The sequence below is a fragment of the Dermacentor variabilis genome, chromosome 2 (assembly GCF_050947875.1).
Source record: "Dermacentor variabilis isolate Ectoservices chromosome 2, ASM5094787v1, whole genome shotgun sequence".
NCBI classification, from domain to species: domain Eukaryota; kingdom Metazoa; phylum Arthropoda; class Arachnida; order Ixodida; family Ixodidae; genus Dermacentor; species Dermacentor variabilis.
In genome coordinates, this window is record NC_134569.1 from 241,932,481 (window position 1) to 241,957,269 (window position 24,789).

General features: G+C 43.7%; 2 protein-coding genes across 4 annotated transcripts in view; one reads left to right on the top strand and one right to left on the bottom strand.

The window, feature by feature from the left end:
* The window catches only part of LOC142573191 (ras-related C3 botulinum toxin substrate 1-like), a 70,853-nt gene extending 48,231 nt beyond the window's left edge, over positions 1-22,622 (bottom strand). The window contains exons 1-2 of one of the 2 annotated variants that reach the window (XM_075682780.1): positions 22,282-22,622; positions 13,873-14,150 (exon numbers count right to left, since the gene is read on the bottom strand). In XM_075682780.1, the coding sequence (XP_075538895.1) occupies positions 13,873-14,124 (252 nt within the window). In that variant the 5' untranslated portion in view covers positions 14,125-14,150; positions 22,282-22,622. The remainder of the gene's footprint in view (positions 1-13,872; positions 14,151-22,281) is intronic. The other variant, XM_075682779.1, reaches the window with a different exon arrangement.
* Positions 22,623-22,989: 367 nt separating this feature from the next.
* Positions 22,990-24,789, top strand: part of ScsbetaA (Succinyl-coenzyme A synthetase beta subunit, ADP-forming) — a 55,330-nt gene continuing 53,530 nt past the window's right edge. Inside the window, exons 1-2 of one of the 2 annotated variants that reach the window (XM_075682777.1) lie at positions 22,990-23,146; positions 23,583-23,739. In XM_075682777.1, the coding sequence (XP_075538892.1) occupies positions 23,081-23,146; positions 23,583-23,739 (223 nt within the window). In that variant the 5' untranslated portion in view covers positions 22,990-23,080. The remainder of the gene's footprint in view (positions 23,147-23,582; positions 23,740-24,789) is intronic. The other variant, XM_075682778.1, reaches the window with a different exon arrangement.

The following is a 24,789-nucleotide window of genomic DNA, read 5'->3' on the forward strand; positions in this document are numbered from 1 at the left end:
TCCCATTACAATCTGTGTATCCATCCAGATCCTCGATGTGGCCATTCATGTCACCCAGCAGACAAATATCGGCACCTTCTCCAAACTGCTTTATATCGTCATCGAGACACTTCACTAGATACTTGTTCTCTTGCCTGTATTTGTCCCCTGTCCCTAAATAAACTATACGCCGATATACGCCATATATCCAAGAACACATTACTGCAAAAATTTCTGTGAATAATTAACTTTTTGGTTTGTCGGTTGAAAAGTATTTCTTTGCTATTTCTAAGTTGTCATTTCTGGTTTTCATGCATACATGTATGCGTATGTGCATGTGTGTATGTATTTATATATAATGTATAAATGTGTGTATATATATGCGTCTGTGAATATGGATATATTGACCTTGCCACAAGAATGTACTACGAATATCTTGTCATGTTGCTGCCTGTTGTTCATGGGGAGGTGGGACTAGTCAAGCTGCCGTTATGCAGCTTTTATCCAGCCATCCCTACCGCATTGTATATATCAGTGTACTTATGTGGTAAATAAACTTCTTCTTCTTCTTCTTCTTCTCCTAGCCATGTCTTTCTACCAGCAATTGTACCTGATACTCAGACATGTTTTTTGCAAGTTGACTTTATTCTTTGCCAATTTGTTCCTTGATGTATCAGCATAGCTACTCCTCTCTTCTCCGTTGTTCTGTTGCTCCCTTCCTAGATGTAGCCTTCAATAAACGGTGGGTCTTCTAGATCCCAAAGATGTGTTTCACATAGTGCGTATACACCTACTTGTTCGTCCTTTAACTGCTGTTCTATTTCTAACTACTTCGCTCTCTTTCTACTGCCTTGCATGTTTATGTACCTGATCCTGGTGTTAAATTTCTTTTTTGTATAATTTTCTTCCTGGACCTCCTAGTGGTCATTTTATTGGCATCTGCCCCTATTGTTACACTTTCTACATTGTTTCTACCTACCCCTACTACCCAAGACGCAGTGGACCTCCTAGAAAAGCTACTGCCCAGCCTGCCAGGCGCCAGCCAATCTCGGCTCCTAGCCTTCCATTAAAGTGGATGCCATTTCGTGTAAAGCCTCCGCCAAAGCCTGCTCCATGCACTTCTCTGTTTATGTCTGCCACTTCAAAGCCTTTCTCCTGGCTTAGGTTTTTTATCGCTCGATTGACAGCCACAACGTCCTTGGTAGTTTTTCCGTTCCATCCCTTCACCTCTGGCACTGTGCATACCATGATCTGTACTTGCTGTGCTATTGCCCTTAAATCGTCAACTCCCTCCGCTAATCTTTCCACTACTTTTGCGGCTTCACCATTCAGGACATCATTTAGCCCCGCTGCTACCACTACCAAATTGCGCTCTGCAACATTCTTAGAAAGCTTGCTTTTTATCTCTCTCAGTACAGCGTCCATTGTCCTGCCTGGGAACACCCTGACGGCTATCCGCTTATCACCCTTTGCACGCTCCATTATAGCTCTTTTGCACATTCTCATATTTGAGTCACCACCAATAAGTACTAGGGTATTCCCTTCCTCCCTCCTATTTTCCAGATTATGCTGCCTCTCATAATTGACTATGACCTCATTCCTTGGTGTTAGCTTGTTCCCCTCCTCTCCTCGCGCTCGCTGGCACCCCTGTGGTTGCAGCGTCGCCTCACTAGGGGTGTGTTGTGCTGCTTCACTATAACTATGCCGATACACCGGCGGCGAGCCGACGACTGCTTGCTCTGCCACCCTGCCTCCCACTTTGCCTGTAGGGTCTATGGGCTTTTGCCACCGGCTTGATGTCCCGACCCATCATTCTCTGCTGCTCGTGCCTCAAGCGCATAGAGCCGCCTTTCCAGTTCTGTGCTCCTTTCCTTCTCTTCTCCAAGCTCGGCCATGGTTCTTACTAATTGCACGGCCTGGACCGCTTCCACCTTTACCAAATCGGCGACTTTCGCCTGCAGTGCTACCCGCTTCTCCCGCTCCTCCCTTGGGTCTGCTTTAAGCCCTTCAAACTTGGCTGCCCAAGTTCGTTCCAGTTTTTGGACTGCTTCCCTGACACCCTCGCACAGCCTGCACGTAAAGCTAGCCCCTCCGCATCTGCTAAACTCTGGAAACTGGTCTCGTTGAGGAAACACCAGCGCAGGCACTCGTCGCACTGCACTTGCTCCCCGTCCCCCGCGGCCTTCCCTTTCTTCAGTCTCATCGCTAGGCCTACGTCCTTAGGCTCAACAAGCAAGTCCGCCAAATCACTTGAGCAAAGCCGACCTCGACCGCTATCCCAAACAAAAATAAAACTTTAGCACTCCCTACTCCATTTTTTCATACCAGGGTAGGCAAGAAGCAGGCTGGAGACAAGTCAGTGGGGGAATATGGCATAGGCTCTAGGAATAGCAGGGGAGAATGATTAGTAGAGTTTGCAGAACAAAATAATATGCGGATAATGAATATCTTTTTCCGCAAGCGGGTTAGCCGAAAGTGGACGTGGAGGAGCCCGAATGGTGGGACTAGAAATTAAATCGACTTCATACTCTGCGCGAACCCTGGCATCATAAAAGATGTAGACGTGCTCGGCAAGGTGTGCTGCAGTGACCATAGGATGGTAAGAACTTGAATTAGCCTAGACTTGAAGAGGGAACGGAAGAAACTGGTACATAAGAAGCCAATAAATGAGTTAGCGGTAAGAGGGAAACTAGAGGAATTCCGGATCAAGCTACAGAACAGGTATTCGGCTTTAACTCAGGAAGAGGACCTCAGTGTTGAAGCAACGAACGACAATCTCATGGGCATCATTAAGGAGTCGAAGTCGGTGGTAACTCCGTTAGACAGGAGACCAGTAAGCTATCGCAGGAGACGAAAGATCTGATCAAGCAACGCCAATGTATGAAAGCCTCTAACCCTACAGCTAGAATAGAACTGGCAGAACTTTCGAAGTTAATCAACAAGCGTAAGACAGCTGACATAAGGAACTATAATATGGATAGAATTGAACAGGCTCTCAGGAACGGAGGAAGCCTAAAAGCAGTGAAACTAGGAATAGACAAGAATCAGATGTATGCATGTATGCGCTAAGAGACAAAGCCGGCAATATCACTACTAACATGGATAAGATAGTTCAAGTGGCTGAGGAGTTCTATGGAGATTTATATAGTACCAGTGGCACCCATGACGATAATGCAAGAGGGAATAGTCTAGAGGAATTTGACATCCCACAAGTAACGCCCGAAGAAGTAAAGGACGCTTTGGGAGCTATGCAAAGGGGGAATGCAGCTGGGGAGGATCGAGTAACAGCAGATTTGTTGAAGGATGGTGGGCAGATTGTTCTAGAAAAACTGGCCACACTGTATACGCAATGCCTCATGACCTCGAGCGTACCGGAATCTTGGAAGAACGCCAACATAATCTTAATCCAAAAAAGGGGACGCCAAAGACTTGAACAATTATAGACCGATCAGCTTACTGTCCGTTGCCTACAAAGTAATTACTAAGGTAATCAAAAATACAATCAGGAACACCTTAGACTTCTGTCAGCCAAAGGACCAGGCAGGATTTCGTAAAGGCTACTCAACACTAGACCATATTCACACCATCAATCAGGTGATAGAGAAATGCGCGGAATATAACCAACACTTATATATAGCTTTCATTGATTACGAGAAAGCATTTGATTCAGTCGAAACCTCAACAGTCATGGAGGCATTACGGAATCAGGGTGTAGACGGGCCGTATTTAAAAATACTGAAAGATATCTATAGCGGCTCCACAGCCACCGTAGTCCTCCATAAAGAAACCAACAAAATCCCAATAAAGAAAGGCGTTAGGCAGGGATATACGATATCTCCAATGCTATTCACAGCATGTTTACAGGAGGTATTCAGAGACCTGGATTGGAAAGAATTGGGGATAAAAGTTAATGGAGAATACCTTAGTAACTTGCAATTCGCTGATGATATTGCCTTGCTTAGTAACTCAGGGGACCAATTGCAATGCATGCTCACTGACCTGGAGAGGCAAAGCAGAAGGGTGGGTCTGAAAATTAATCTGCAGAAAACTAATGTTTAACAGTCTCAGAAGAGAACAGCAGTTTATGATAAGTAGCAAGGCACTGGAAGTGGTAAGGGAATACATCTACTTAGGGCAGGCAGTGACCACGGATCCGGATCATGAGACTGAAATAACCAGAAGAATAAGAATGGGCTGGGGGGCGTTTGGCAGGCATTCTCAAATCATGAACAGCAGGTTGCCACTATCTCTCAAGAGAAAAGTGTATAACAGCTGTGTCTTACCAGTACTCACGTATGGGGCAGAAACCTGGAGGCTTACGAAAATGGTTCTGCTGAAATTGAGCACGACGCAATGAGCTATGGAAAGATGAATGATGGGTGTAACTTTAAGGGATAACAAAAGAGCAGACTGGGTGAGGGAACAAACGCGGGTAAATGACATCTTAGTTGAAATCAAGAAAAAGAAATGGGCATGGGCCGGACATGTAATGAGGAGGGAAGATAACCGATGGTCATTAAGGGTTACGGACTGGATTCCAAGGGAAGGGAAGCGTAGCAGGGGGCGGCAGAAAGTTAGGTGGGTGGATGAGATTAAGAAGTTTGCAGGCATGGCATGGCCACAATTAGTACATGACTGGGGTTGTTGGAGAAGTATGGGAGAGGCCTTTGCCCTGCAGTGGGCGTAACGAGGCTGATGATGATGATGACTCCATTTAAGAGTCACTTCGAAGAGCTCAGTAAGATAAATAAGCCTATCAAATAGGTCCCGCCTACCACTTAGGCCTAACGGGGGAACCGCCAGACCTAGAAAAGGCAGGTATGTTTACTACGCTTACCAAGAATTCAAAATTTGCGCCCCTACTTGCTACTTGCTAACACAAAGAAAAGAGTACTTAGCTACAAACGACGTTGCTGAATCCTCGAGCACAGGAGCACCCGCTACATCCGAAGGCGCGATGATATGGCGCGAAGTATTGCTACTATATGGGGGTACGGTACCATACAGGGTATGGGTAGGCAGCGCGATCTGGTGGCGGGCGCATGACCTAGGCGGTACGGACGGCGCGCTTTGTTCCTCCTGTCAGCGGGCGGGCATGAAAAAATATAGTAGGCTACGACCGGTTCATAGCCTCCTATGGGCTACCTTCAATGGTCAGGCAGCACAGCAATCGGCTCAACCGTCAGCACTACCGTGTCTGTTCCACAAAACACCGAGGCAGCCACTGCTACGAAGGCGTACTTTTACAGTGCTTGTTTGAAAACTACAACCATGTATATCGTGTCAAAGAAGTAAACAGCACAGACATTGCAGTGAGGTGCTTAAATTAAATTATGGGGTTTTAGCTGCCAGAACCATAATCTGATTATGAGGCAAGCCGTAGTGGGGGACTCCGGAATAATTTGGACCACCAGGGGTTCTGTAACTTGGACTTAAATCTAAGTACTTAGGTGTTTTCGCATTTCATTCCCATAAAAATTCGGCCACCATGGCTGGGATTTGATCCCACGACCTCGTGCTTAGCAGCCCATCACCATAGCCACTAAGCAACCACCGCGTTGCAAAATGTTTGTGACAACAAAGCAAGCATGCTTACGATGTTGAACTCAAAGTAAATTAACAAATCATTATTTTATGCCATTGAAGTGAGCAAATACAGCCGTGGACGCTTTTCAACTGTCATTTGTAGCTTCATTATTTGGAGTGTGCCTTGCACCTCACAATTGTAGAGGTTTTGGCGAATTGGCAGGTAAGTGCTTTTTTCTCAGTTGACGAAGTGCCTCGAGCATATTAGGGGCGAGCTCCACCACTGGAAAAGCTGGCGCCACCGTTGGCGTGACGCGAGATGAGAAATCACGTTGACACAGTGGCCACGTCGGCTGTTTCAGAAGCACCGAAGCGAGCCAAAAACGAAAGTTTAAAGTCCCACCTGCGTCGCGGTTTTGATTAACTGTTGAGGCTTTACCGCCTTGGGTGTCTGCTTGACAACATTTGAAAGTACTACAATAGGTATTGGCTGCCTTTGGAGGCGTGCAGCATGGTAGGCTACTGCTCGGTGCCACAGTGCCGGAAGTATGCACTGGAGCGCGGTGTCAGCCTTATTCACACGTGGCCACAGGGCAAGGAGCTGCGTGAATCTTAGCTGGCGAAACTTAGAACCAGCAGACAGCCATCAGCTACAACTCGGGTATGCAGCAAGCACAGACGCGAGGAATATTTCTGCTATGGTGCCGAGACTGCGCGATGTTCGGTGAGCAGCAGAAAACGCACACTGAGACGCTCACCCGCGCCCGCTGCCCGGCTAATGTAATACTGCTTTATTAGGTCTATGAACTTGTTGATGCTAGATTCTGGCAATTTCACTAGAATGGAAAGGGAGCAGTAAGAAGCGCATTAAAAAAAGCCATGGCATATGGCCATGTTTGTGTTATGAATTAATGCACTGGATTACGAAAAAGAAGCAGAGGGAAATCGCACGCTGAGAAGACCGATAAACATATAGTGCGACGCAACTTGAGAAATAATATTGAACTGTCCAAGAATTTCGAAGACAAGAAAAGATTTAATCGTCACGAAGGCACAACACGTCTAGTCGCCTAGGCATCGAAGTCTCTACAACGAAATTATTTTGGACAGTTCTGATAGCGTCCACGCAACAATGGTTGCTATTGTGCTGTCAAATGCTCACACGCTGTGGCCTGAAACTCACGGCACGGTGCGAAAACGCGCTCACAGTGAAACAAAACATTGTGCGCGGACATACATGCAGACGCACAGTCGGTAGCTGCGAACCCGTGCGATTGCTGCACTGAGGCTTCATTCTGTTATGCTCCATTTGGTTATACAGACAGCCCACTATAAGAAAAGAACATATTTCACATAGTTTACTCTCAGCATTTGCCTACCTTTCGGGCAAGAAGCTGGTTTTGGAGACTCCACCGCGGCGAGGACGCACAGTGGCGTTCACTGTACATATTTGGTAAAGAGATAGCACCTGTAAACGATTCTGTGCTTTCAGTTTGCCCAAGATTATTATATCGACAGTCAAAAACTTCCCTCGTTTTGAGAGTACCTACATAAATGTCCAGGAGGGCTGCCGTATGGTGTTTTTATTGAGCGCCGTAAGCGAAACCTATGAGAAGCGCGCCACATGAACCCTCATACTACGCAAGGGAGGCGCTTCCGACAGATGGCGACTCCGTAACTCCTCGCCGTATTCTAGTATTGTCGTTCGGGCTCGAATGTGAGAGGGCATTACCAGTGACACATAATAGAGAACAATCAGCTGAGACTATACAACATGAAGACTGAACAAATGTGTGCTAGTGTGCACCAGTGAAATGCTAATTTTTGAATACTTAATGTGTGCTGCAGTGTACTCCAACCTTAGTTCTGTTGTTCTAAGTGCAAGAAAACATCGGCATGAATGAGCCCGGTTCCAGCAGTCGCATCTTGACCTTGGCGCAGGAAGATGCACAGTGTGCACAGAGCGCTTAAGAAGCTAGATTTGACACATAAGCACAGAGTTTGTTTTGCAGCAAGACTAGTTAAACAACTATTTAAACTAATTTACAACAGCGGAAATCGGTTCACCCGCTTTTTGCAGTTGACGCTTTATTGTGCGTTTTCACAGATGCCACTGCTGGTTCTTTACTATATTTTTCTTGTTTTTTTTTTTCCATTTACGGCTCAGTTCGTTTAACAGAAATTCGCAAGACCGAGACGAACCGGGACAATCCACTTCAGCCGCCGGGTTGCTTTCACCAGTGTTGAAGGGAAGTGGTATAATTTGACGCCGACATTCCTTTTGCGGTTATGACATTCCTTAACGCAGTAGTATCTGTGCTTGTTCTTTTTGTTCAAACTTCTCAGGGAGGAGCTGCTGATAGGCCGTGGTGAAGCCATAGGAAAATTGGAAAAGCAGGCATTTGGGCGGGCCTGAGCGCACCACGGACAATGGTGAAATGACGGTGAGGGGCTACTTGAGGGTGCTCACTGCCTCTGCTAGGCGGCGCGACACGTACAGGCAAACTTCATTGCAGGGGGCCCAGAAACAGGGTCCTGAATATTTGTCTGTACATGCTCAAAAAACAATTTTGAACTTACCGCTGCACTGTTCTTTCCCGGCACAAGCAATAACCGCTGCGCTTGCTTATCGGTATAAACTTTTGCAAGGGTAGCACATTGCTGGCGTAAATGGCACAGTCAACACTTGCATTGCTGCCTTATCGCTTTTTGAGTGGCAGCACTCCTATGGCTGACACTGCGTGGAACGTTTGGGAGTAGTGCAATCACAACGCGCAAGCGGGCATGTCACGATGGTGTTTTGTATTTCACGGGCATCATCAGTAAGCTGAAATACACCAATACTTAATAGATACAAAGATAGAAACTGTTTATTCAGACGTTTTGCAAACCACTGCAACTTTCTAATCGGAATTCTTTACCTAGCTTCGTTACTTCAGAAGTTGGTTAATTAATCATGACTAAAAATCTAATTAAAGGGACACTAAAGCAAAACAATAAATCAGTTTAGACTAATGAAGCATTGTTAAGAACCCTGCAGGCAGTCATTTAAAAAAAAATAGTTTGATTATTAGATGAGAAAATGAAGGTCCAAGTATCAGTATTTGAATTTCGCACCGTAACACCAGCGCCGGTACGTCAGCGTGACGTCAGGGATTCCAAAGTATGTTTTCGCATTTGGGCCGCGTTGGCTGAATAAAGGTTCCCAAAATTTGCCATGTTTAATAGTTGGTTCCTTTAGAACACAATGTAGTCAATCTGTACCGCTATATATAATTGGTAGGCCCTAGAAGATGCCATCAAAATCCAAGACGTCACAGCCCCCAGGTACGGGAACTTAAGCAGGCGTCGCCACCCGTATTTCGTCCTTGCGCCTTTTCTGGCTTACCAAACGTGTTGTCGTTGTAGGAGTGGTGTTTTTGGTGTTGTAGAACAGTAATTTACTGATGCAGAAGAAATCATTTTTCACTTTAGTGTCCCTTTAAGCAAAATACAAGAAATAGCGTGACACATTACATACAAAAGTGAGCAACATGCATTTGGTCGCGCCGTCTTAGAGTCCATCAGCATATTTTTAAACTCTGGCTAAAGTTAGCTTAAACACCCTGTATAGTGACTTTTGCTTAGATACGTAGATTTATTGGTTACTTATACGTATATTTAAATTTAAATTATGGGGTTTCATGTGCCAAAACCACTTTCTGATTATGAGGCATGCCGTAGTGGAGGACTCCGGAAATTTCGACCACCTGGGGTTCTTTAACATGCGCCTAAATCTAAGTACAGGGGTGTTTTCACATTTCGCAACCATCGAAATGCAGCCGCCGTGGCCGGGATTCGATCCCGCGACCTCCTGCTCAGCAGCTATGTATATTGAAATATCTTGTTGCAAGGTTTTGTGGATACATGCAGTGAACTTTGTTTCCAGTGACACTTTTCTTTTTGCCCTTTATCAAGCTTTATCTTCGCATTTGTGTATTCCATTGTATCTTCGCATTTCTAATGCATATATTGCAGAACTCCTGCTTTTTGTCTGTGATCTCTATTGCGGTGACTGCTACATGATGGCCGCCAGGCTACATAGGCTGCAGGGAAAGGGCAGCCCCGTGTGCAGCAACTGTGCCGATGTCGAGACGCTCGGGCACCTCCTACTTCACTGTCCTGCCTTCAGTGTGGAGCGTACAGACTTGTGTTCTTCGTATCGGCGTTTCGGACTGCCTTGCGACACAACCAACACGCTGCTTTTTCCTGTTGCCCACTCGTCTATCGTCAAGAGTGCGCTTGCAGCACTACTTGACTTTTGCAGTTCGACACAACTAAGAGCCCGGCTCTGAGCCCCATTCGCTTATGTTCTTTTTTTTTCTCTCTCTTTTTTGCCACCTCCTCCTTTTCTCTTTCATCTTTTTCTCCCCACACCCCTTTCCTCGTGCAGTGCTGTTGAGGTGTCCTCCTGTGAGAGACAGTGACAGCACTGCACTTATCTCTTCCATTCTTTCTAAAATCACTTCACACACACACATTATAATTTTGGTGCAATTACAATACACGGTCGGTAACAGCTGCTCTTGCGCAATACATTGGAACGAAGGACAGTCTCATTGAGATTTTTCCCTGGCCGTTGCATATTTACAAAAATGTAAACAAGGTTCTTGAATGACAAAGTTTCATTAAAACATTTGTCTTCAACTTACTCATTTCACGGCCCTTACCTTTATCATATCAGCGGCATGCACTGCTTTGCTCGTTTTGAACTGATATAGTTCTAAAGTTCGTGTGATATTTTCATTGAGTATTAAATAGACAAAAAACATGGAAGCATTGACATCACTTATTTCTGGCACAATTTTTGGCACATGCGAATATATTCCTTTATGAAAAAATACATGTCTTGATATTGTGTAGCGTCCAAGAATTCATGTGCAACACGTTTGGCAATGGCAATGCAGTTAATATGCATGTATTTGATCCCTCGACAAATTCTGTAGGGAGGAGGCCAACTCTAATGTGAGCCCCCCCCCCCCCCCCCCCCAAATGAAATTTCTGGCTATGCCACTGGAGGCTATGGCCAGTTCGAGGCGTCAAGATAATAAAAATGGCGGAGGCGGTGTCTTTGATTAATGCCATTTCGGACCTACGGTCACGGCAAAAAGTCCCAAAAATCGGATGACAAAGTGTTTTTATACATTGACTACGGGGTACGTGATGGTGCCACAAAGCCAACCGAATCATCGGGCATGTCCCAAAAATCAGGCATCGACTGTACACTGCCAACTCCTCAAGCCAACAACACGGCATCAAAGTCGATTCGTTACGATTCCTCTGTTACTCAAGGGAGCATTACTACTACTTTCGAGCGCTACTTTCGTTCCCTTTCAATAATATTACAGCTAATTTTCCCTGATAGACGCAGAAATTCCCTGAGTATTTGCGGTTTTCCCAGTTGGTAAACACCCTGCAGGCTAAAACCCCTTTCTTGTCTCGGAACTACGGGCTAACATCTAGAAAAAGTCTTCAGTAATTTTACCTCTTTCCAACAGGCCCAGATGAAGTAGTAGAAATTATTAATCACTTAAAGATGACACGTGCTGGTCTTGATAACATTCAACCAGTTTCTCGATTCCACACCTTGATTCCACTCGCTCATATAATTTATATTATGTTTAAAATTGGCATCTTTCCTTCACAGCTTAAAAGGGCCAAGATTATCCCAGTGTTTAAAAAGTGGGATAGAGCTTCCATTTCCAACTACTGACTTATTGCCATTCTTTCATCGTATAGAAGAATAAGAGAAATCTATCAAGAAGCGACTAAATATTTAACTAAGTTTGGTATTTTATCCACTAAACAATTTGGTTTTCACGCAGGTTTTTCGACAGATTGTGCACTACTCTCTTATACCGACTATATTAAGCATGCCCTAGACTCGGGATGTTTTACCAGTGCCCTGTTCATTGACCTCTCCAAGGCCATTGATTCTATAGTTCTTCATATACTCTTAGCTAAACTTAACTCAATTGGCATGGTAGATAGTGCACATGAACTAATGAGAAGCTATTTATTTAGAAGACAGCAAGCCTTTTGTATTTCTAACATTCTTTCCACTTTTAAATCCACTGACAAAGGTGTCCCTCAAAGTTTCATACTCGGCCCCCTTTTATTCCTTATTAATATTAATGACCTCACTGCAAAATTAACATCCACTCAACCTTTCTTGTATGCAGATGATACAACTATTGTCACAAGTGACAGGTCCATCAATATGTTAACCAGCAAGCTGACCACTGGCCTCAGCAATATTCACAACTGGAGCATAGCTAATGGTTTAATAATTAGTGTTAATAAAACAGTTAATTGTCTTCCACTTAATGAGAACCCTCTTTTACCTACTCCTGTAATTAGTTTAGTATCAACTGCCACAGCCTGCTTACTACACCTCAATACACATTTGTGGGAATTGTTCTTGACGTCCATCTCAAGTATTCCCATCACATTTCATATATAAAACAAAGGACAGCTCACAGTATATGAACATGATAAAAGCGCGACCATTCTTCAATTTGGCTCGAGGTCTCGCGCGCCGAGCCTCATCTGCGGACAATATGAACGAGGTGGAGAGACACGAGGAACCCTGCAAAACTTATCATGAAATAGCCCAGAGGCCATCGTTTGAGGCGTCGCGTGCTCCAACCACCGGCCAAGCAACTCGATAAAACGCAAGCAGTCGCGTTTAGGCGACTTCAGACAAGCACATACCCACACCTAAAGTACATTAACAAAATTACAGGGGGCAAGGAAAGCGACCTATGTAGGCTCTGTTCACAAACAGAGACACTCAAACACATAATGTGGGAATGCACCTTGCTCCCGTTTTCTCATCCCCCCGTCAGCAGCGAGACTCACTGGACAGCCTGGCTCAGTTCCGGGGACGTCGACCGACAGCTTGAACTGGTGGACTGGGCGGAGAAGGACAGGCAGGCCCAGGGCCTTACTTGAGCCCGATCCCTCAGCCACCTCCCCCTTTCCCCTTTCAATAAAGTTTACCACCACCACCGCCACCACCTACTTTATTTAAGATGTGCACTACACCTTCATCCACAGTCATGCTACGAACTGTATCCATCATGGGCAAATACCTATCCATCTCACATACTTCCATTCTAAAGCCATCAAAGCTAAGCCATTCATATTCTAAAATTCAGCCCACCGTTTACCAGCAAATCTTCATTATCTCAACAACATTGTGTATCATTAGTGTGCAATTTGTTCAAATATAAATTGGGAATTCTTATTTTCAAGTCTCTAAAAGGTACCATAGTAGTTGATGCATTGCAAGAATGCAAAATATCTTTTTCAAATTGTTGTTCCAGGCAAACCTAGTCGGGTTAGATACCCGACTAGGTTTGCCTGGAACAACAATTTTTTACTACAATGTGTACCCACTAACAATGGCAAACATACTGTTATTTTTGCAGCTGTTCAGTTTTGGAATACCATACGTTTTTATTTTTAGGAGCACTTAAGAATGAGGTTATTTCATTTATTCTTCACTCTAAAATGTGCAAATAATCTGCATTACTACATTGTTGTCACTTTCTTTTTAAATTTTTCTGTGCCCTTGCATTATTCACTGTTTATATTCTTACGGTGCATATTACTCATGTATATTTGATGTGTTTCCATTGTCACAACTAATTACTTAATGCTATTTTTGCCATTTTCTATATTTATCTCCATTTAATCTCTGACAGGAGGTCTCCTTTCAGCCATGTGCTATGGGACATACTTCTGAATATGTACCCCCATGCGTGTATTTGTTAACGAATAAAGATTGCCCCATCTCTCTAAAAAAACACGCATCCACTCATGAGAACAAAACGGTAGTGCACTTGGAGAGAATGAATGATAATTCGAGCATGTCCACCTTTACCTTTTTTCTGAAAAGCGGCAAAAATGACCTACGCAGGGAAAAATCTTCAAATTTGACTATTTGACTGTGTAGCCGGATGCAGTCTGCTTAACCTCTTCGTGCAGTTTCGTACAATTGGTGCAGCAATCACATCAGAGAATCCTTGATCATCAGTGAATCGATGAAAACATTATTAACCAATGTCAAATGAACTAGAGTGGCATAAAGGGTTCAATAATTCCATGTGACTACAAAGGGTTCCACAAACTTGCCCATCAATTGCTACTGTTGTGAGAGCAATTACCACTCATTGAAAGAAATATCTACAAATCAGGGTCTTCAGTCTAAGATTGCATAATCATGTTCATCTGACACTTTCGCGACATGAGTTTCACTCGATGAAATGGTGTCATGTGGGAATTTGTGCGTCAGCATTTCAAACGATAACACAGCCGGCCCACCTGTGGGTACGAGAGGGGCCTGAGACGGTCGTAGTCCTCCTGACCAGCAGTGTCCCAGAGGCCCAGGCTGACAGGCACACCATCGCACATCATGGCCGCCGAATAGTTGTCGAACACGGTGGGCACATACTCACCCGGAAATGAGTCTGTGGTGTACGAGATGAGCATGCATGTCTTGCCCACAGTGCCATCACCCACCACCACACACTTGATGGGCCGTCCCGATGACACACTGCCGCCAACCTTCTGCATGGTTTCACACGGTCGAGTTCTGAAACCTACACAGGAAGCACAACGTAGCACCTCGTAAATATTATGCTCCAGGACTCCAACACAAAGGCACGCTTGCTTTACAGGTCTCTTAAAGGGTCACTAAAGGTAAATATTACGTCAACATGGACTGTTAGAATACTATTCAAGAAACCTTGCAGAGCTTGTTTCATGCCAAAAAAAAAAAAAATACTTTGTTTAAGAGAAAACTGCGTCTGAAGGGTGCAGGTACCTTTAGTGCAATGCATATTACCTGCCAGAGCAGAGGAGTGGCGACGCAGCAAATGCTATCTCCACCTGTGAGTCAAATGGCACCTGACAGACGGCACTAATGTTTTTTGTGCAACACAAACACACGGTCATGGAGAAACCGAGCCAAGGAAGAGCGGTGGATTCGCCACTGCATCTACTTTTAGTCAAGTGGCGTAGTCCATTCTGGCATCCCGCGACATAACAGACGTGGAATTCTCAGCTACTTGCCATTTTGTGCGAGTTTCGCAAGCCAGCAAAACTGTTGTAGCACTGAGAATAAAACTACTGCAATGCGGAGGCTCGGGCAATGCAGAGTCGAGCGAAAACGAAACATTTCGACCACCTGCATCGTCATCGAGGGTAACGTCAATGTGTTATTTTTCCTGAACATCGAATAGAACTGGACAAGTAGCATTTTCTAACGAAATGCAATTAAATTTTTATAACGGAAAGCTGAGTACTAGTCGCAAAAATAAAATGAGCAGTGCCTTCATCATAGGTATAGTACTTGAATGTCCCTAGTGAGCTGCAAATCGTGTCCTGCATTTACCTCAATTTCTCGATTACTAAAACATTGTTCACAACATTATTGATGCCTTAGGCATCCTCGAGCATTGATCTATAACTTTAGCTCGATTTAATATTTGCCTTCAGTGCACTAGAGAGGAAGTTCAGCTGTATTAGTCGATTAGCCTTCTACAATAGCAAAAAAAATCTACCAATAGAGGAGGCATAATAATTAGAATATATACAAAAACAAAAGATGGGTGGCAACGCCACCTTGAGTATAATTTGCCATAACACTTATCCCTATGAACCAGTTTCAGCTTCTGTGCCCAGAGAGAGTGGACGTGCCATGATGTCACGACATCACGATATGCCGTCTCATTCCATTCAGGCATTCACTGTGGCTGCCGCAACAGTTCAGTCACAAAAAATACACACAGCACATCAATTTGTTTTGTTAGCAACATCAGCAAACATAGCCCGATTTCTATACAATGTCCCTAATTTTCCTCTGTGTCAAGACATCGCGATGATGTTGATCCCACTAGGTAAGAAATTTTGAGATTAACTTTAGTATTAAAATACCGTACAATTGCTTCCCCAACCTTCGCACTAGTGCAATCTTTCATATGTGAGAAGCGGGTCGTAGTTTCTACACCTTCAAAAACATGTGCCCATGCTGCTTTAAAGACACCCCATGACGTGTATGCTTTAGTTTTCATCTTCTTTATCATGTTAAAATTTAAAATTCTGGAGTTCTAAGTGCCAAAACCACATGATTATGAGGCATGCTGTAGTGGGGAACTCCAAATTTTGACCTGGGGTTGTTAAACATGCACCCAATGCACAGTACACAGACGTTTTTTTTTTTTTTCTATTCACCCCTATCGAATTATGGCTGCTGCTGTTGAACTTGATCCTGCGCCCTCAGGCTTAGCAGTGCAATGCCTAAGCCATTAAGCCACCAAGGCAGGTCTTCTTTATAGTTTTACCACTATCACATTACTTAAAAAGATGATAGTTATGCTCCCAGTACCTAAGGCTAAGTGTCAGGCACACTGCATGCAGGAAAAGGGACAGGCTACATAGAACCATCAATTCAACAAAGCAGTGACAGCTATGTTCCAAGCAATGAATCAACATGGGTAAGCATTCTTCTACTGCAATGATTAAAGACAGGCAGGAACAGAAAGGACAAAACAACCTGTCTGCATCTTTAGTCATTTCCCTGGAAGAATGCACTCTAAACTTGAACCAGCTGTCAGTGATGGGAGGCTGTCAATCTATGGCCAAGTTTAACTTAATGTTACTACAGCTATAGAAATCAATTAATTTGATAGACAGTATTTCTACACATTGTTAAACATTTCCATGTGAATTCTACTAGCAACAGCATGCACTGTTTGATACAACAACTGGACTTTAAACTATATGTCAGATTGACATTGGGGAGTCTGGAAAAATAAAAGTGACTGGAGGTATTGTTGAAGCTAGTGCTCCTAGCACTTCAATAAAAAGAGGCAAAATTTGCCTTTTTGTACACACAACATCACAACTTTTTAAATGACAGCTGCTGCAAAAACACACAAGCTTCTTTCAGGTTGTCAACTTTCTGATCAGACATATAGGCTATTTTAACAATATCTGAAACAACAGTAGATGCTGATGAGTATGTGTTATTTTGATAATTGTATTCAACTAATATTAAGTGCAATGTTATTCCCCCCACCCCCGCGCATTGCTTTTATCCATCAGTAGTTTGACAGAGTATGTACAAGTCATTATGAGCAATCCTTCCCATTGTTCGGGGTTTCACTCACAAATGCACGCCATCTCTTTCAGACTGCCCTGCAACTGAAACTTCACTAGCAGTCTAATCTGTTACATTTTGAACACCACATTACTGTACAGCACTGTGCAGGAATCGAACAAAGCATGTGAAGGTTTCAGTGCCAGTTGAATGCCCACGCTACCACCTTGCTTGCCCAGAAAAGCTGGTCGAATAAAATATTCAAGTATGAGGAGGCTTCTGCATGCTGCCTGACCTGACAACCACTGCTTGACGAGCCTAAAGAATGCAGGAAAAAAAATCCAAATGCCAGCTGCAATGAGTAAAAACAAGTTTCCTGTACAATAAGAACTTACCCATTTTCACATTTGCAAAGCTACTGCCTTCCAATATAGCATGGGCATCACTATGGCTAGTACTGATGCCAACAAATCTTCACAATGTCTTGCATGATTCGACTTGCAAAACTTGAGAACTAGGAACAATTTAAATATTTTGTATATTTCATATTTCTTTTTACTCTCAGTAATTATACCAGAAATATGAAATTATTACTCTTATTCGTGTTCCTTGCTTCATTTAAGTTTCACATTAGAATTCTCAAAAAATTGTATGAGCAACTATTACTGTCATACTTCCATTCGAAACACCAGTAATTAGGCTATAACATGTGTTGCAGTATATGTCGCAACTACTATGCCTTGAAATAACACATTAAAACATAAAAGCACCAGAATATGAGCACATTTCTAACGGTAACAAAAGAGTTCAGAAAGCAATGGAACAGAGCATGTATTCTGAAAAACTAAGCACTTCTGAAGGCACAAGCTTCAGGATAATCGTCTTGATAAACTGCTGTTATGGCTGAAGCTAAAGTTGTCTTTGACTTCTGTATTTGGCCAGCACACAATAGCTATCACACTCACTTACCTCTGTTTCCTGCATAGTAGGTATGCATTGACCGTGACCACACAAGAAAAATTATCAAGTATTTTTTACAGGTTTCTGTATGAAAAAACTAGCATTGAACACATTGGATGGTATGTTTTCTGTTGCAGTAAAGGGACAATAATAGCCTTAAAAGTACATTGTCCGAGCCTTTAAAGAAAGTTTGTCGCATGTAATACCCAGCCAAAATGGATGTCATATTCATCATCATCAGCAGCAGCAGCAGCTTGTTTTATGTCCACTGCAGGACATTGGCCTCTCCCTGCAATCTCCAATTACCTTTGTCCTGTGCCAGCAGAGTTCAATTAGCGCCCGTGAATTTCCTAATTTCATCGCTCCACCTTGTCTTCTGCTGTCCTTAACTGTGTTTCCCTTCTCTTGGTGCCCATTCTGTAACCCTAATGGTCTAATGGTTATCTAACCGGCACATTACATGACCTTCCTAGCTCCATTTTTTTTCTCTTAATGTCAATTAGAATATTGGCTATACCTGTTTGCTCTCTGATCCAAACAGCTCTCTTTCTGTCTCTTAATGTTATGCCTAACAATCTTTGTTCCATCCTTCTTTGTGCAGTCCTTAACTTGTTCTCAAGCTTCATTGTCAGTCTACAAGTCTCTGCCCCAAATGTCAGCCCTGGTAAAATGCACTGATAGTACACCTTCCTTTTCAATGATAATCGTAAGCTTCCAGTCACGAGCTGACAATTTCTGTCGTATGCGATCCAACCCATTTTTATTCTTCAATGAATTTCCTTCTCATGATCAGGGTCCCCTGTGATTAATTGACCCAGGTAAATGGACTTCTTCACAGACTCTAGAGGCTGACTGGCGATCTTGAACTCTTGTTCCCTTGCCCAGCTATTCATCATTATCTTTGTCTTCTGCATATTAAAATTCAACCCCACTCTTACACTCTCCCTGTTAAGGTCCTCAATCACTTGTAACTCATCTCCAGTGTTGCTCAAGAGAACAGTGTCATCTGCAAACCAAAGGTTGCCGAGATATTCGCCGTCGGCCCTTACTGCTTAGCCTTCCCACTTTAACAGCTTGAATGCTTCTTCCAAGTACGCAGTGAATAGCATTGGAGAGATTGTGTCTCCTTGTCTGACCCCTTTCTTTATAGGTATCTTCCTACTTTTCTTATGTAGAATTAAGGTGGCTGTGGAATATCTATATTCCAAGGTATTTACGTAAGCGGCCTGTACTCCTTGATTACGTAAGGCCTCGATGATTGCTGGTATCTCAACTGAATCAAATGCCTTTTCGCAATCTATGTAAGCCGTATAGAGAGGCTGATTCTACTCTGGGGATTTTTCGATTACCTGATTGATGACATGGATGTGATCATTGTAGAGTATCCCTTCCTGAAACCTGCCTGTTCCCTTGGTTGACTAAAGTCTAATGTTGCCCTTATTCTATTGGAGATTATTTTAGTAAATATTTTAAATAATACTGGGAGTAAGCTAATGGGCCTAGAATTTTTCAATTCCTTAATGTCTCCCTTCTTGTGGATTAGGATAATGTTTGCATTCTTCCAGTTTTCTGAGACCCTTGCAGTCGATAGACACTTCGTATAAAGAGCCGCCAGTTTTCCAAGCATTATGTCTCCTCCATCTTCGATTAAATCGACTGTTATTACATCTTCTCTAGCCACCCTTCCTCTTTTCATGTCTTGCAAGGCCCTTCTGACCTCATCGCTAGTGACAGGAGGAGTTCTTGTATCTTGTTCATTAGTGTTTCTAATTGAGGTATCCTGACTCCTCTTTCAGTGCATACATCTTGGTTTGTCCTATGCCAAGTTTTCTTCTCATTGATTTCAGGCCGCGTCCATTTTTTGCGTCTTCAGTCTTTCTAACGTTATAGTTTCGAATATCACTTGTTCTCGCCTTGTTCAGTTTTCACAGTTCCGCGAATTCTATCTTCCCTCTTGAGTTGGACACTCATTCTTTGTCATTTCTTTATTAGGTCCTCAGTTACTTGGGAGAGCTTGCCTACTGGTTGCCTTGGTACCTTGCCTCCTACTTCAATTGCTGCCTCTGAAGCCAGCCTAGCTATGGTTTCATTCATTACCTCTATGTCATTTTCATCTCTCTGTTCTAAGGCTGCTTATTTGTTGGCAAGTACCAGCCTGAATTTGTCTACTTCTTACTGCCTCTAGGTTGACCTGTTTCTTCTTGACCAATTTTACTTTCTCTCTTCAAATTGAGGTGAATCCTAGCCCTCACTAACCTATGATCACTGCACTTTACCGTACCTAACACTTCTACATCCTGCACTATGGCTGCGATCAGCAGAAAGTATGAAATCAATTTCATTTCTTGTTTCACCATTAGGGTGTTCATTATTCTCAGCTTATTCCTTTCTGTTAATTCTACCAGCATCTCTCCTCTAGCGTTCCTAGAATCGATGCCGTAGTTGCCAATTGCTTGTTCACCAGCCTGCTTTTTCCGCACTTTTGCATTGAAGTCACCCATTACTACAGTATACTGAGTTTGCACTTTTCTCATCGCTAATTCAACATCTTCATAAAACTGATCTACTTCATCATCATCATGATTGGATGTTAATGTTGCCCGCTATGTCCTTATGGATTAGGAATCCTACCCCGTATCGCTTCTTAACTGGGAGACCTCTATAGCTGAGGACATGTCCGTTATTCAGCAATGTATAAGCCTCGCCAGTTCTTCTAATCTCACTAAGGCCGATGATATCCCAAACAATGTCTGATAGTTCCTCAAAGCTAGCCTCACTCGACAGAGTTCGGCAATTAAATGTTGACAGGGTCAGTTTCCATTGCCGTCACTCAAGTTGAGCAAGTGGTGTAGTGTGCCTAGTTCACTCATTTGGTAAGCCCAACTGAGGAATGCTTCCTTTTAAAGATATAAAAGATGTCTGCTTAAGCGCACAAGAGGCATTCAATAAGTTGTAAAGCACACACAGAAAGACCTGACGCTGAGTGCTACAATTTGCCTCTTGTGTAGATTCCCCCCCCCCTGCTATAGACAAAACATAAAATATATAAAAAATATTACGCCAATAGTCACTTGTATGCCCAGAGCAAAGCACACTTGCAGTGTGTTTTGAACAAACAAAACCTCTATGCTGGCTGTGCATGTGCCACAAATGGCTTTCACCGAGAAGTTATCGGAAGAAGCCACTTTTTGGATGAAATTACTGACGGAGTTAATGTGATGACCCAACACTTTTTTTAAAGGGACACTAAAGAGGAACACCAAGCTGTATTAGTAAATTATGCTTCTGCAATGAACAGCCATTTCTGCAGAGAAAGGTGGCTTGGTAAGCAAAAAAAAAAAAAAAGCGAAATTCAATGATGGGTGGAGATATTACGCTGAAGTACCAGCTTTTTGTGATGCCATGGATTTTGACAGTGCCTACATGGGTCTAGTTGATTTCTTATCAGAAAAGGAACTAGAGTCTCAACCTAGCAAATTTCAAAACTTTTTTGATCAGCCAAAGCAGCTGAAATATGTGAAATTACGTGGACCTTTTCGCCTCCATCTCACCTGTGAAGATCACTCAGGCTCCCTCATGAATGTTTTCCCCCCTTCCATTCTCTTCAGAAATCTTTGAATTTGCTAACACCTCACTAGGCAGAGTAACATGTCAGTGGTCCCATGCATTCCGACAAAAATCAGTCTTTAAATGAAAAGCTTCTCTGTCCCTCTCAGAGCACAGGCTTCATGGGAGCTTTAGTGCAATGTGAGAGCAGCACATGGCTGTTTTCCAAGCACATTGTTTGCCCATATATAAGGAAAGAAATAATGCCAATGCAGTCAGCTCTGCAAAGAATGGTAAGCATGAAAACCCGCTGCGTTACTGGTATGATGAAGAATGCATGACTGCTCATTCGCACAGCAGTTACCTTCTTTACTAGTGCTTTCATGGCACTATTCCACAGAGAACATTTATACTGCCCGACTACCTGTAGTAGACAGCCAAACAAACATATTCAAAAAGGCATCGCGGCTGCGCAAACCATCTGAGCAGTAAAATACAAACCCCACTTCCAGATTTTTATTCCTGCCGCTTTTTTCTAGAGTAAGGCGAATCCCAGAGTGCCCGTATAATATGGCGCGCGGACGTGTGCTCATTCCTGGGAAACGAGAAGTGAATCAGAAATGTGGAATTTCTGTTAAGCCATTCGCTGAAGTTGTCACGCAGGGAGGAAAATAGCGCCATTTCTTCCGTGACACTCCAGCTCCATACCGTCCGGTCCACACAACGCGAACATCAAATATTTGCTTCGCACGGCGAGGGCACGCAACCGGCGGATGTCTGCTATCGGGTGACTAGCCTAAGCTCGACACACGCTAAAAATACACCCAGTCCGCCCTGCACACAAAGAGCCCAACCGCGCCTTTGCAGTTCTTTGCATCCCCTGTGACCGGCACGTGCTTCAATCGCATATCACTGCGCCAGCCGGTCATCTTGACGGACAGCGAGCATTACCTCTCAAGCCGCGCGACGACGCTCAAATTGCTCTTCGGTCGCGGTGATACCGGCAACTTTGATGACAACATAAAACTTCATACCATATACACAATCCGTCCCATTAATCACGGCACAAAAGTCCCGTGGCACAGACACGGAGTGAAATTCGTGAACACCAGAGCATGACTCACGGTGCGGCACACGGGAACGTAAACAAGGAGTTACCGTGTCACTGGGATCTGCGGATGCCACCGAGGCGTTGATCAATCACGGACAGGGCGTGTTCACGCTAACGCCGGAGGCATGGTATGACGGAGCGAAAGGACAACGTCCGCACTAAACACTTGCATGCGATCCGCACAAAGTTTTCCGTCGACACGCGCTTTACTAACCGCCCACCGTAACAATCGCACAATGAATTCGTTCGTGCATCAAACGAAGCCTATCCAGTGCATCAGCTCCACCACAGTGAGAAGTAGCTCCACTCCGTTGCCTAGCGGGTGGCTTCAAACCATTTCCCTTGCCGTTTCTCGAACGGCGCCCTATGCGTTAATAACTTTCGTGAACGTTGTACAATGTTTCTCTAGCAAAGTAGAAAAATTTTTTTTCCCTTGCGATATCCTCGGATTTTGAGTAATCACAGAGCAGCGGAGAGAATTCAAACTTTCGTTTTACGAAGTGTTCTCGCGATATTGAGATTTCGGTTTCGAAACCGAGCTGAGTTCTTATGGGTATTATTTGAAATTAATGACTCAAAACTAATTGACAGTAAAACATAAACGTTCTATTAATACGAACGTTTTGGTTAGTAGTATCCTGTATTTCACGCATTTAAAACGATTCCAACTTTCGTGCTAGTCCATGCAAAATAGCCCGTACTCCATAGCGTACTCCATTCAAAAATCGCCAGCAGTTTCAGTTTCTGGTTCCCGCTCCACATCCTGCCGCAGAAAGGGCATTTTGCACAGGCGCATGCGATCCTGAGCTAAAATGGCGACTTTCCTACGGAGAGCAGTGCGGATTGCTGAAAATATTGCTTTACAACGTAACCTAAAGGTGGGAGAGCCCTGTTCAATCATTTCCATGCGATATAACAGATCTTGTTCTGCATTTATGCTGAGCGGTCAAGTTCCGCGGCCCACAGCAGCTTTAGAAGCCAGATTGTCGTGGTAAATAGCTGGATTTCTTCTGAGATACTTCCAAGTTTTTCAATGTGCTTGGCATTAGAAAGGAAATTAGAGCCTATTTTTTGATAGCCCGTTGTTGTTGCAGCCGTATAGACGCTGATTGAGAGTCATAATTGCTTTATTTCTCATCTTCAATTGCGTCGATTATGCCGGCGCCGAAAATGGTCGTGTAATCAGTTGCGATGCACCGGTGAGCTGCACGCCCTAATCGAACCGGTCGCACGTAGTGTAAGCGGCACAGTGCCAATAGTTGTGCCATGCCCTCTGGGGCGGGTCAGTGATACAAATGCCTTACCCGGTCCAAGGTCAAACAGGATGCCTTGGGAGGATGGGTTCAGCGCAGGAACCTCAACCTTCACGAGAACGTCAGCATGCAGCTTCTCCAAGAAAACGGCGTCACCGTACCGAAATTCGGCGTCGCTGCTACCCCCGAGGAGGCGGAGGAGATTACCCAGCGGCTAGGTATGAGTGCACAGCGTCTGAGCGGCGTAAAATGGTGATATAGCGAAACTGGCCATTCATTCATATTGGGTGTTGCAGGGTCCGCGATTTGAACTAAACTCCTGTTCACTTGCGAACGCCAGTTAAGCTCGTTCATTGTTTATCACGCCACGAATGCGGTGCTTTTGCCTGACACGCTCCAAGTGCGCATGCAGCCGCGTTCATGATCGCGAGCGCCGCTGTCACCAAAAGCGTGGCACGTATCCATACGTACGCATGTATCAGACAGGTGAAACACCGAGTGCCAGCTTGCTCCTGACTTGTAGCATTTTTCTATCCGTAGTGCAGAGTTCGATAGAAAAGCAAACTTCCAGAGGTAAAGAACTTGCCGAGAAATTCAGTGAATATTTTTCCGTGTTAGTTTGAACTACTTGTAACTAAGATGCCTTATGTGACGTGCTTCCAGCTCTATGCCACTCAGCTTTGAGTCCAACCAGTGAAAGAGGAGTTATTAGTGTTTTCAAAGGTCTCAAAATTAGCCATTGTGAAGATATACAGCTGGCTTAAAAATAGAACCAGCAATCTAGCTTTGCTGTTGACCTTATTGTTCATTATTTGACATTCATTTATAACCTTTCTTTAACAGCAGGTACATTTCATAGGGTAATGAAATCAACTGAAGCACTAGTACTTTCCAAAAGTGGATACGTAAAATGGCTTGGTAATTACAAGGCAATATCGAAATTATCTGCCTTTTCAAAAGCATTAGGAAAAAATTTCATTCAGGAAATCATCTGTAATGACTATCCCAAGATGTGAATCGCTTTCTCTGAATGAATTCAATGAAATTCTAGATGATTTTTTAAAATATATATATTGAAAAGTGCCGTGAATGCAAGTTAGGTCCACATTTTTGCATTGCACTACCTTTGGGATTCGCCTACATATTTAGTCTGCACCACCTTTGGGATCAACTCACGAAAACAGTTATATGGCTGGAAGAAAAACTGGTATGGCAATTCCAAGAATGTTATTTACTTTAATTAAAATGTATTGACTAGGCTATTAAAG